Source organism: Lactuca sativa, chromosome 5, assembly GCF_002870075.4.
Source record: "Lactuca sativa cultivar Salinas chromosome 5, Lsat_Salinas_v11, whole genome shotgun sequence".
Classification (NCBI taxonomy): Eukaryota; Viridiplantae; Streptophyta; class Magnoliopsida; order Asterales; family Asteraceae; genus Lactuca; species Lactuca sativa.
The window spans coordinates 96,469,213-96,483,041 of NC_056627.2; the positions used below are offsets into that span (position 1 = coordinate 96,469,213).

At 34.2% G+C, this 13,829-nt stretch overlaps 2 protein-coding genes across 7 annotated transcripts; one reads left to right on the forward strand and one right to left on the reverse strand.

Annotated features, from left to right (window-relative positions):
• The first annotated feature begins 4,229 nt into the window (after positions 1-4,229).
• LOC111880177 (signal peptidase complex subunit 3B) lies at positions 4,230-5,794 on the forward strand. The gene is made up of 6 exons (XM_023876580.3): positions 4,230-4,428; positions 4,518-4,565; positions 4,838-4,900; positions 5,142-5,195; positions 5,313-5,399; positions 5,571-5,794. The coding sequence occupies exons 1-6, from the start codon at positions 4,303-4,305 to the stop codon at positions 5,694-5,696; spliced, it is 504 nt and encodes a 167-aa protein (XP_023732348.1). The 5' UTR covers positions 4,230-4,302; the 3' UTR covers positions 5,697-5,794.
• A 557-nt stretch (positions 5,795-6,351) lies between these two features.
• On the reverse strand, positions 6,352-12,108 carry LOC111880179 (probable ubiquitin-conjugating enzyme E2 23). 6 transcript variants are annotated; one of them, XM_042902527.2, is made up of 10 exons: positions 11,975-12,100; positions 11,618-11,790; positions 11,097-11,254; positions 9,239-11,020; positions 9,010-9,156; positions 8,456-8,908; positions 7,662-7,731; positions 7,423-7,562; positions 6,994-7,305; positions 6,352-6,914 (listed from the first exon to the last, which is right to left on the reverse strand). In XM_042902527.2, the coding sequence occupies exons 3-10, from the start codon at positions 11,130-11,132 to the stop codon at positions 6,663-6,665; spliced, it is 3,192 nt and encodes a 1,063-aa protein (XP_042758461.1). In that variant the 5' UTR covers positions 11,133-11,254; positions 11,618-11,790; positions 11,975-12,100; the 3' UTR covers positions 6,352-6,662. The 6 variants fall into 6 exon arrangements, with proteins under 6 accessions (XP_042758461.1, XP_042758463.1, XP_042758460.1 ...); XM_042902529.2 differs by having other exon boundaries at positions 8,456-8,720; positions 8,799-8,908; positions 11,618-12,088; XM_042902526.2 differs by having other exon boundaries at positions 11,618-12,088.
• Positions 12,109-13,829: the final 1,721 nt, after the last annotated feature.

Genomic DNA, 13,829 nt, shown 5'->3' on the forward strand with positions numbered 1-13,829 from the left:
TTCACTATTAATCCATTTCCATTTTTAGCTCTTAATCCATAAAGACCAGCCATCAATTGCTCAGATCTGGTCCTATAAAATGTCTGGAGTGATAAAGTTCCTAATTATTAGGAAGTAAAGTGGATAACTAACAAAACTATAAGGACACAAGACAGAATATTTACGTGGTTCGGTAAAGGTAACCTATATCAACGAGCAGGAGGGGAATATTCTTTATTTTAGAGCTCTCAAACAGAGGTTACAAGTACAATTACACATAGATTCGCCTATCACTCTAGAATTCAAGATAAAAAATGACATAACATGCATCCCTATTTATACTTGAGGGATCAGAGGCTCATGAAATGTGTCAACCAATCATAATCCGTCATGCAACATCTTTTGGAACATTCTTCCATGTCATACGATCCATGAGTATCAGCAACGCACATGATGGATCACCTTGTGTCATAGTGGAGCATCATGATGTACAAGTGGCACATAATGAACAATAATGGCTCAACATCCATCATAGTCGCACAAAATGGTTTAATCCTTGAGCAATACCAACTTCTGAGCATCCTTGAACAATCTTGAGCGTCATAGAGCACTTCATAACATACCTGGCTCACAAGGGTTTTACAGAGACAGTGGATCAAGCTCTTTCAATAAGGGTAATGAGGGGACACTGTGACAACCCGAAATTTCTATTATGTACAAACATATCAAGTCAATAGAAGTCAGAACAGCTGTTGTCAATTTTCAGACTTTGTAGAGTAAGTTTGAGTATTTCAGGATTTCACACTTTAGTGATAAACAGGAGAGAGGATGCACTAGGGTTATTGTGCAATGCAGTTATTCCAAAACTCTAAGAAATTAGAGTTTACTGCTTGAATAAAATATTTTCTAACAAAAACCCTAAATCTGAGTGTATATATATATATATATATATATATATATATATATATATATATATATATATATATATATATATATATATATATAAGATCTTGTCATTATTTTCACTTTTTTCAAAACTTCTCAAGATCCAAAACTCATTCTCTCTCAAGTATCATCCAAAAAGATTTTCAAGATCTTCAATCTAGTAAGTGTTTCTAGCTTCCTTAAGTGATTATATGCTTAGATCCAGTGTTTTAACACACTTCTAACCATGAAATCATTCCAAAAAGGTTGATTCTTCCTTTTTACCAAGAACACCAAGAACACACACTAGTGTTCTTGGACTTTTAGCTCCTTTCAAGCTTCCACAAAGTAAGTACTTCTATCCTAGAGTCTTATAAAGCTTGCTATACATCTTTACATCAAGGAAATCACCCAAGAACACCAAGAACTAGGTGTTCACGGTTCAAGAAGTTCTTAAACCGTAAACACCAAGTTAAGGTGCCTTAGGGTGCTTTAGTCCATCACAAGCCTTTGTAACAAGTCTAGATCCTTCCTTGATGTGTTTGTCACATAAAAAGCACAGGAAAACACTCATTTATATGTGTTTACGGTTTGGGGATCTCCCAAAACCGTAAACACCCCAAAGGGTGTACAAATGTCTCATATTTATTCCTTATGCCTAGAATCTAACCTAGACTATTACCTTGATGAGCTAAGGACTTAAGAAGCCCCAAATACCATAAACCTTATGGGTTTACAATAGTAAACCCAAAGGAAAATGGTTTAGGGACCGTAAACTCCAATTAGGAGTGAAATGGTGCCCTAGTACCTTCCATGGTCACATACATCAAGTAGAAAAGCTTCTAGGGACTCTTAAGGCTTCAAACATCAAATGGTCAACAAGTGGGTGAGCTTACGACCGTAAACCCAAGGGTTTAGGACCTTAAACCCTTTTGGTTATGACCACAAAACCGTAAACTCCCTAATGGAGTTTTCCTTGAACCCCAAACACACTAGCTTTTCCCTACAACACTTAGATGCAATACTTGGGACTTATAACACTTGTATAAGGTGTTTAGCATGTCCTAGGGTGTCTTGAAGGTGTTTATTAGTTGTTTAAAGACTAATTGGATACATATATGTGATATTATATGTTAACTAGGATCATAGAGTGTGTTCAAGACTTCACTTGACACCTAGCAATCCTACATCTTCAGTTCATCCGTACCACTCACTACAGGTGAGTTCATACCCCTTAATCAATGGTTTAAATGTTTTAAATGATTTTATGGGGGGAATACAAGTTAAATACTTATAGTTATTACATCAATCACATGTGATTAATAACTACAAAACCAGTGGTTTTCTTAATGTTCAAACTGTTTTGCTTCAAACTGTTTTACAAACTCTTATACTTATCAAATACGTTTACTTAAGCTATTTTATACTTATTTATCAAATGCGTGCCTATGTATGTATAGTTATATAAGCAATGTTTAAAAGGCTTAGGAAGGTCAGCTCGCTTTATCTCCTTTTCCTCGTTGGGATGTGGCTGTAGGGCATCGGTTATCCGTCCAAAGGTCGTCTAAATATTAGTTATATATTATGTATAGTTGTATACATATATAGACATAAAGGTTCTTCCAGTCAATTCAATACCCTTGGGTAGCAAGGGTATACTTCCATGTTCATACGTACAAATTACATTACTAGTAAGCTACCATAGGGGTAGCAGAGAGAGATACTAATACTATTACTAGAACAATGAAACATACAATGATTCAGTTCATTCATGAGTCAGTACGAGTAGTACATACAGTACATTACTATACATGCTAGATAGAGAGAGAACATACATTACAGCTAGCACACGCAGAACATTTCAGTACATACATGTTAGACAGAGAAAGAGTACACTTTGCAGTTAGCACATTCATTACATGTACATTCATGCAGTTATGTGAACCATTAGACGGGTCATGGCACTTCCTGTCGTGACCGTTTTTGTATCCCGAATCTCTTTAATTAGGGAGCGTATGAGTTTGCGTATAGATCTATACTGGATTGACTATCCTACACCTTGTTGCTCGCTACAGTGGGACTTGTAAGTCTATGGGTGCCAAATGTCATTTCTTACGGCGTCTTACATCGTCGTTTTACTAGATTCGGTAGCGGGATACAGGTCGATCACATGTTTCTTTGAACACCTTTTGTTTTTAAGGTAGTTAGTACAGCAGTAGTCACTTATTACAAATACTACAATACTACGATATTTTTCCCATTACATTCACTTCGTGAATATTCACACGATGCACGGTAATGCAAAAACTATATTTTTGGTTAATGATAGTCGGATTAGGGAAAATACACGCTCTTACAAGAGACATACACACAGACACTAGATGCCTTGGTAGAAGGCTACCATTAGTAGGAAACATAGGGTTTTCTAGGAGAGTTCAAACATTTTACAAAACATTGTACAAAACATCTTACAAATGTTTTCATACAAACACAGACATTAATATACTTATGATCTCACCAGCTTTAAGCTGATACTCGCTTTCAAAATAACTTGTATTCTCAGGTCACCAATAGACAGGTACAGGTGCCAGGCTTTTAAGAAGATGGAGTTCGTTCAAGACTCATCTTTTATTTTGATATGTATATTTTGGTGTCTATTTAACTTGACAGAACACACATGTATGAAATTATATTATTAATGCAATGGATGATGTTGTTGCTTGTTTACTATTATTCATTGTTGTGATACTGTACATGACGTCCTCCGCCCTAGAACATTTCCGTCGTTCATGGTTTTGGGGTGTGACAGACACTGATATTTAGGGATTAGTTATGTAAAGAAAAACATATTGACGATAAGGGAAGTAAAGAATAGGAAATGACGAAAATACCCATCATGTGTCTCGCACATGGAGAGAGTTAACGTGAGTTTTGGATGTTTGTTAAGTGGATGGGCCAATTCAGCACGATAGTTTTGATTTTGGACGATCCGTGCGCGAAAAAAAGAAATGGCTCAAAACTACACTTTTTGATAAAGCATATGGACCAATTTTGCAATTTAGGGGGTGTTTGGCTTAGCTTTTGAATGGCCAACAGTCCTTTTAGAAAAAGATCATAGGTAAAAGATGTTTGGCAAAAGACTTTTAAAAGCTATTTTGGATTTTGCAAAGAAAAAAAACCAAGTTTTTGGAAAAGTCAGAAAACCTGACTTTTTGTAACTTTTCCAAAAAGATGTTTTAACTTCTAAAAAGCTAAGTCAAACACCTTGCTCTTCAAAAAAAAAAAAAAAAATTTTAATTATCCCATGGTAAATTGTTAACGCACATTTCTCTTTCTTTTGTTCCGTTCCCTGCTAAAACTTCAGTGCAGTAACAACAGCAGCAGAGAGGGAGATCAAAGATGCATTCCTTCGGTTACAGAGCCAATGCTCTGTTGACATTTTCCCTTACGATTCTAGCTCTAATGGCTGCCATGGCCTCTTTTTCAGACAATTTCAACTCCCCTTCCCCAGCTGCACATGTTCAGGTTTCTCTTTCTCCCCCCATTAATTGTTGTTTTCACTAGATCACTATCGGCAATTGTCGACTAATCAACTTCGAGTTATCGATTTTTAGGTTTTGAACGTAAATCGATTCCAGAATAGACCCAACGGAGACGACGAGGTAATTAATTCTTCATGTTTCTGCCTAAAAAAAAAAAAAATTAGTTGCTCTGTTGAATTTTAGGGTTTATTGATTTTGAAATAATTGAACCGTCGATTTGCCTTTTGGAAAATTGATGATGTTTTTGTCCCGAAGAACTACGATCTAATATCTATGAAGAGTTTGTAATCGGATTCCATGCTCTTGATGCAATCAAATTACTTATCATCTCGATTTTTTTAGGGTTTTTAAGTTTAGTTTAATTAACAATTATATGTCTTCTGTTTATGCAGATTGGCATGACACTAAGCATATCTGCAGACCTACAATCATTGTTTACATGGAATACCAAGCAGGTTGGTTGCAATTTATTATCTATTATTGTTTCTCATTCTCTTACTTTCTTCCACTCTTCATACAGATAAACAAAAGTCTCTCACATTCTGTGGCTCTGTTCTTGCTTTCTAAATTGTATATAAACAGCGTCAAAATAGCCAATGTGGCAATGTAGATGCACATTGAAGTGAAGAATAAACTAACATGTCTGGAAGAAGAATGCCATGTTGACAGTTGACCTTTTTCTTATCTGATTTTCAGGTCTTTGTATTTTTAGCTGCTGAATATGGAACTCCAAAAAATGCCATGAATCAGGTGAGAGAATCTTCTTTAATATTGTACACATTGGTTTAGATAAATCATGGTGATTTTCAGTGATGATGATGATGATGATGATGATAAGGGCAATTATGTCTTTTTCCTGATTTACAGGTGTCATTGTGGGATGGAATCATACAATTAAAAGAAGATGCAAAATTCTCTACAAAAGTTAAGAATAAGTACAGGTTCATTGATCAGGTAATCAACTGCTTTTATTTCTTCATATTACAACAATGCCATCAAAAAATACAAAGCATTTTTCACATGATAGGTTTTTCAAAGTATAAATAAGAAAAAATGTTGAAAGTACAATATGCTATATTGGATATATTTTGTAATATATTTTTGTTTTTTTTTTTTTAAATTTAGGGAAGCAATCTTCGAGGAAGGGATATTAACTTGACTTTACACTGGCATATTATGCCAAAGACAGGGAAGATGTTTGCTGACAAATTGGTAGTAACTGGTTTTCAGTTGCCACACTCATACAGATGACGCCAACAAGATTATATTTAATTGTTTTTTATATTATTTACTAAAACTAATTATACATTATTGGAATATTATATTAGATATATGGATTTTGGACTAAATCTTTCTTTTGGTATATACTCATATGATATAACAAATATACGTATGCATACTTGAGAAAATGGAAAAAGAAATATCGGATTAGGTGAACATTAAGTAAAAAATAAACAATTAATCTATAAGCTAAAAATTAGCATCAGGGCACAAGTATATTGAATATCAAAATGTATGAATCTGCAATGCTTTGTCTTTCATTACTTTTATCTACTTAATCAATGAACATTGCTTCTGTATTGGAGATTAAAACCAAGTTGTTTGTTTTATACATGAATCATATAGATAATATTTTAAACATTCAATATTAATATATCCCGATTAAATGCCTCTCCATTTGTTTTATCCGACATCTAAATAATTACAAAATAAAAATCAAATTTTTTTACTGATTATCCTTAATTCCAACATCAGTTTTAGTTCCTTCTTTCTGATCTTCATATCTTCAAACTGATGAAGAGCAAGATATGAAGTAGAAAAACCGAACCACAAACATGAAATCTACTGTGTCAAAATTGGTCAAACACATGATTACACAACACATTATATCTCAAAGAATCCAAAATCAAAAATGTTTCAAAGTTGCATATAACATGTTTTCAAATAACTTTTCCACTCATCTTGAATCAAATATGGTTGCACTTCCACCAACAAAAGTATAAAACAAACAAAAAATAGCCACCAAATCCTCTCGATAGCTTATCCAACAAATCAAATCCCAAAAACACACCCCAATTGTGGTTAGTTAGCTTGAGAAATCAGGATATCCGATTTTTCAAATTTTGCCATAAAACCCCCCTAAATGTACAATATTCCTTTCCAAATACATTGCATTTAATCGGATCCCACTTTTTTAGGGTAAAAAAAAAAGAGACATTACGAGTCTTGTAAATGAATGAACTCTTGACAATTAGCTCCGATTTGATTGAGGGCTAACAAAAGCTTTGGCACAATTTTTGCTAACATGAGCTTGAACCCAACAGAATTAGCATCCGGAATACTGGTTTCACATACAGAGGCATCTTCAGAAAGAGAGCCAATTAAATAGCCTTTCATGTACGCATCACATGCCTTGAGAATATAATACCCACGCTCTCTAAAATGCTCCCTCACAAGATCTTCAAAATCCTACAAAAAAAAAAAGTAAAACAGAATAATTAAAACTGTGAATTTAGTGTTTAATTAGAAAAGTAGGGTGTAGGTGTGCCTTTGGGGGTCTTCTGATGAGATACATGATTGTTTTGCAGTTCAATAAGAAGGTATTCTCATTATATGACAAAGAATTCTTCTCTCCTTCTGGAGTCCCAACTTGTTTATCATATCCAGCTTCATTAAAATAGGGTTTGGAATTAAGCACAAGGCCTTGTAGTGAAACCAGAACTTGAAGAATGCTGGAAGATTTTGGATCCCAAACTTCATTCCCTTTTCCACTCCATGTATTTAACAGGCTAAGACAAACTTTTCCTTCCTCGTATAAATTAGGGTTTATTCTCCATCCTCCCGAATGATAATATGCTGACTGTACATCATTCATCATTCATTAATAATATAAGTCCAAAAAAAAAAAACAATACATCAGTAGACAGTTAACAGTTGACAGTTGATAGTTGACAACAGACAGTAGAAGGTTGGTTACCGGAGGAACATCGGGGTATTCAGGGGGGAGATGAAAGTCAAAAAAGAAAAGGCCATCTTGATAAGGTGTTCCATATGCTCCAACTACTACAGCTCTCAATAAATCCATTCTATTTTCATAACATCTGACATAAATTCCATCTGTTTAGAAAAAAAAGATAATGATTATTTTATAGACAATACTAGCGGTTTTTTGTAATTATTGGTATGGGAAACTGAAGGGGCAAATTTGGAAATTACTTGGTAAGTTGTTTTGAAGGATATTCCAATCTTGTTGGACTTTCTTCAGCCATTTTCTTCCGGTGATATTCTGCAAATATAATGTAAAAATATAATGTACAGGTTTTAGGGTTTAGGATATTTGAAATGGTATTTGATTATAGTTAAAGAACTTCTATATACAAATGAAAAATAAACTAAGGATAAATTTAGAAACCGAATAAGTTGTAACAACAATAATGTTTTTTTTGGTAATTTTCAATAATAAAATTGTACTTCATTGTAAATGATGATTTTTTTCCAAAAGGATTTACATAAATAAAGATTGATTATACTTTCTATTATATTCTATGACGGCGTTAAAAAAAATAACAAAATGGAAGAATGGCCAATTCCATTCCATCAAGCAAAACAAACAATTTTCTTTTTTCGACAAAATTACATAAATAGTCCCTTTGGTTTACAAAAAGTCAAGGTTCAGTCCCTAGCTTTTTTTTATAAAGATGGTCCGTGTGGTTTCAACTTCTTGCATGGTTGGCCCCTGACTAATGTAAAATGACTTTTATACCCCTTTAAATATTTTTTTTATAACTTTCACTAACTTTAATTAAAAAAGAACATTGTGGTCATTTCACATGGCCACATGGGTCAAGAACCGAACACACAATAACTTAAAACCACAATGACCATCTGTATCAGAGAAAAAAAAAGTTATGGACCGAACCAGTGACTTTCTGAAAAACACAGGGACCATTTGTGTAATTATGTCTTTTTTTTTTTCATTTCAATAAAACTAACAATTCCATTAAACTCACCTGTCCATTGACACCAAGATAATAATGATCAAGAGGATCTTTCACAATATCAAATCCTTTAAAGCTGGAATTTCCATTCCCCCCCTCACTTGATTTACCAGAATCATCAATATTTAATCGCTGAGCTGGCGAATCTAATAAAAACTTTTCCTCCACATCAGCATGTTCATGTTCATGCTCCTCACTACCAGAAGCCAATCTTTCAAGGGTATTATCAGTAGAGCTGGATTTTCGTGAACTAGACACATCATCATTTTTATCTTCCCTATGTAATGTTACATTATCACCCCCTGAATTATCTGTAATGTTTCTTTGACCCCTAGAAAAAATTCCACTTGCTAACCTTGTCATGAATCCAAGGGCAGCTAAGGGTATAGAAAGCGCACCATTTGTCTGAATGCTTTCAGCTGTTTGCTCATCTGTATCCTGTGACCCATTTTGCATCCCAAGATCCTGAACAAAAAAATAAATGTTTTAAATCACTTTATTTGTAAAATTATGAATGACATGAAGAGAATTATAATTTATAAATAGAAATAGAAATAGAAAAGAACCTCTAGTGCCTTTTGAAGATTTTCCATATCATTATCTTCACCCTCCATTGTTTCCCAACTTGCTGCATCATCACTTACTTCACTTCCACCACCAGCTGAGTCATCATCATCATCACGCCCTACTACATATATTGCTTGTGGGCCCACCTGATATCACCAAACAAACATATCAATGAAAAAAACAACAAGGGCATTCATGTCTTTTTACAAGAAATATGATTCAACATACCATTGAAACCATCCCATCAGCCCAAGTAACTTCAATATCACCATTTCTAAGCCCTGTAATGTTTCCAACCCAAGAAAGATCCGAAAAATCTCCTTTGACCTCATTCCCATCGGTCAACCCTGCCACGTCAGCAGATGGTAACCTCACAACCACATCCCCATAACAATAATCATAATCTTGATGCCCTTCAAGCTCATACACACTCACAACTTCCTCTTTATCAAATTCCTTAAAATCTTCTGCTCTTGCAACCGATTTCAACCACCTTACACATGCAGTTCTTTCTTTTGCATTCACACTTTTCACAACTCCAACACGACTAACTTCATCATCATGATCATCATCAGCAGCATCATTCCCATCACTAGGTTTTTCCACAACATATTGTTCAGAAACAAATTCATGATCTCCAGGGTTTTCAATTGGAATCAAAGAAGTGGAATCCAATCCGTGTTTTGTACTCCCGTCTTGCCAAAGTACATCAACTCGTGTTTTCGTGTTCACAATTTGAAGGGCTTTTTCGTAATTTTCCTCTTTTTTCTTACACCTTTTATCCCTCTTCACCATAACTTTTCTTACCTTTTTCCTATGTAAAGGCCAAGATTCATGAGTCCCAGAACTCGAACCTTTTGAAACAGGCAATGAACCACTACAAGAACTAGATTCAGTAGAAGGATTGGAATTGGTGATTCCGATTCCAGTGTTTTCTTGCACTTCGGAATCACTCTCGGACTTCTCTTGACCTTGTAATCTACCTTTTACAGAGTCTTTTGGAGATGGAAGAAGACACCAATCACCAAGTTCCCAATTTGCATGTGAAAAACATGCCAATAACTTTAAGTTTTTAGGGTTTTGTTCTTCAGAAGGTGTAATTGAAGAATCCGGGCCATAACCCGCGGATGCAATCCAATAAACAAAAACGGATCCAGCTGTCACATTTGTTACAGTTCCTTCCAATCTTGAAGCTTTCCACAACCCAGATACCCATCTTGAATTCTTGAAAACAGATGAAGAACTTGCTTTGACTCTTTGACCAGGGTAATATGGGTAATGTGCATCTTCTAGAAGATTCTTGCCAACAGGTTTTAACCTTAAAGGATCAGCTTTCATAACTTTACAAACTGATCCATCATCAAACATGACTGTTACATTATCAAGAACATCATCGATTCTGCCCAACCATGGACCAAAAATTACATAATCGCCCACTTGAAAATCCCTTACACGTTTCAGATTCTTTGAAGAGACATCATTTATGACACACCCATCAATGGTTGACAAGTCAACGGATATATTGACATCAATAACAACACCCACTTGCCCAGTTGGATCAGAAGCAGAAGCAACATAATCTCCATGTAAAAAACCTCTGTCGATTACTATCACATCATTTTGACTATGGGTTGACTCTGACTCATCCATCCATAGAACCCTAACATGGTCTGCTGGAAGTGGGGTGTTTTCTTCTTCTCCTTCTTCTTCTTCTTCTTCATCATCATTATCAGTATTATTTCCAGTGATGTTTTCACGTAAATCTTCTTTGGGGCCCACCACTTCATTGTCTTCATCTTCATCTTCATCATCACTACTGCTATCTGAATCAGAATCACCTGCAACTTCTGTCACTACACCTGTCTTTCCATCAGTTTTGCTCTTTACAACATCTTGTCTGTAGATATATACCCCTGGACGCCTTCCATTCTCTTCTATCTTGACCATGGAAGCTTCGTTTGGATCATGATCATGACCATGATCCGTATCACAATCCAGCTTGGATTCCATCTAAAAGTAAAAAAGAAAAAGGACATATAAACGGAAGTTATGTTCATATATTTGTCAATAACAATCAACTTATTACCCTAGATTGAGAATTTGGGGGTGTTTGAATGTGCATTATAACAGTAATCAGTTTTGAATGTTGGGGTGAAAGTTTGTGATTCCCACTTTCTCATTATCTAATCAGAGCTGGTGAAGCAGATTTGAGTCGATTGATTATCTTGTTAGTAGATTCTAATTCTGTAAGTCACAATAATCATTTTCACTAAGCAAATCGATACACCCCCTATATTCCTAACATTTACTAGCACAAAAAACATAAAACAAAAAAACATTGACATAACTTTCTCTTTATTGCCCTTGAAGCTTCATCAAACAAGTCATAGATAGGTAGGGCATATCTGAATTAACATTCAAGCGATTGTTAAAGGAGAACCTCAATTTGAAAGTTGAAACAGAATTAGTTCGTTACTAGAATGGTGGAAATAATGAGGGTTTCAATAGAGTTTGTTGAAAAGATGGATTAAAGCAAATGCAGCAATTTATGAGTTAAACTTTTGAAAACAAAAGAAACAAATCAAGAGTGCGGCTCAGAACAATTACCTTTGATTCGGATGTCAGATGAATATCAGATTTGGGGGTAATAATAGATAATTTCAGATTGTGAATCCAACAATACTAATGACGGAAGTGGGGATTAATAAACAAACAACGAAAAACAGCTTAAAAATCCACGAGATGAAGTCGGTCGTTGAATCGGCGAAACGAGGAATCAGCTGAAATTAATCCCACGTTTATCGACGAACAAAAAACTTTAGAAAAAAATTGGTATAAAATGGAGGAAAACATCAATGGACGAATCGTGTACGCTAATGAACATCAGGAAGCAATCTATCCCCTTGAAAGCAACGAATCTTTTGACGAAGTTTGAAAGGGGTAATGAAATCAAAAAATATGTACCTCTAAAGACGGAACTATTTGGTATTGATTCCACGTTGATTGCACGATTGTGAAGAACAAGTAATGAAAACTTTTGTATAAAGACCAGAAGTCGAAGGAGCTGAAGAAATACGGTGAAGGTATATAGACTCATGTGTATCAACAACGCAAGACTTATATTTAGGCTTTTCATTAGATTTTAATAAATTTGATTAAAGTTTGAGTTTGTAGAAAAATAATTTATTAGATTATAACAAGTTAAATGCATAAAAAATACATACATGGATAGTATAGACAATACATAATAATTATAAAAAGAAAATTATGGTTAATAGTATTATTGATGTGTAGAAGATATATGAAATCGATAAATATTTATAATCATTGAAAGATTTCTTTATAGACAACTTTTTATGTTAAAACAAATTGGATGCATTGGATTAAAATGAATTTATGAGGTGGAAGTAATCATAATCCATCAAATCCTTAAGCAATCGCTACAAAGAAAATAACCTATCAATAATAAAATAAACTAAAATAATATACCTAAAATACAATACAGATAAAGTCTTACGATGACAGTGTGTATGATAACCGCATAATCTTGAAATGCAACGGCTTCGAACTCATAACTACCATAGCAACCTTACCGCAACGTATTTAGAGATTGGGAACGGTAACGATTTGCAATCTAAAGTCGTTGGTTTACAAACAAATAAAAACTTTTTTAGATATTCATCTCAATTATCACATTCAGCAATAATGAGTCCGCATAAGGAAGATGGTAAAATTATACACAAAAATGATATACCACCAATGTGAAAAAATTTCTCTACCACCTGACGGAACAAACTGACGTTGTATAGTTGTCCATGGTTTTTTTAACAATAACTCCAAAAAGCACATTATTTGTACGCTTGTACCAAGAATATTCTCGTTGTACGTTAGTTTTTCAAAACACTTGTACAGATCAAGAACATTCTTGCTGTATGTTAGTTTTTCAAAATATTTACTTGTACAACATAAGATATCAAATGTATGTAATGATGTTCTTGAAAGAGTTTCAATAATGATGTCAGAGTTCAATGGTGATAAGTGTAAAACTAAAAAAAATAATCAAAAACTGTAATTTATGATGGATGGGTGATCTTGTGCATCATTTCTTTTGTTGCCCAAAATGTACTCCGTTAATGATTTTATGAATTGAAGTGATCTGATAAATCGAACTGACAAACAATAAGCAAAACAGAAGGTAATATGTGTGAAATATTCACAATTGTCGCAGAAAAAAAATGAATCAAACAAATGGCATAACTTAATTTTCTATTAGGTGTGAGATTCGTAATAACAACATTCGTTGTTTAATAATATGATTCATTATTTTAGCAATTTATGGAACCTATAGTAAACCAGTAAAGAGAGGAACAATCACTTTTCCATTTATCAATAATAGGATGACCTAGAAGGAATGATGCATGATAAGTGGGTTCAAATATAACAACTATTGAGTAAATTTTCATTAGTTTATGACATAATATATGAATGCTATAAGAGGAAGTCCATAAAAGAATGCAAAAAAACGCAACATGTCACAGGAATTACAAATATTTAAGAATTCATTGTATTTTAAATTCCAGATTTCTACATAAAACTTAGGGTCTGTTCGGGACATGTTCCCCCCCCCCCCCCCCCCCCCTTAAGCTCCATAGTTTTCAAAAATGTATCACATGAAGATAGATTAAGTTCTTATCTTTAAAGTAGTATTCACACACTTCCATACAATTTTTCTGCAATTTATGGCGAATTTTATAAATTTGTCTTCCGGACCACTCTAGGTAAATTGTCGTTTTTACCCTAGTTAGAGGAATTTATGGAT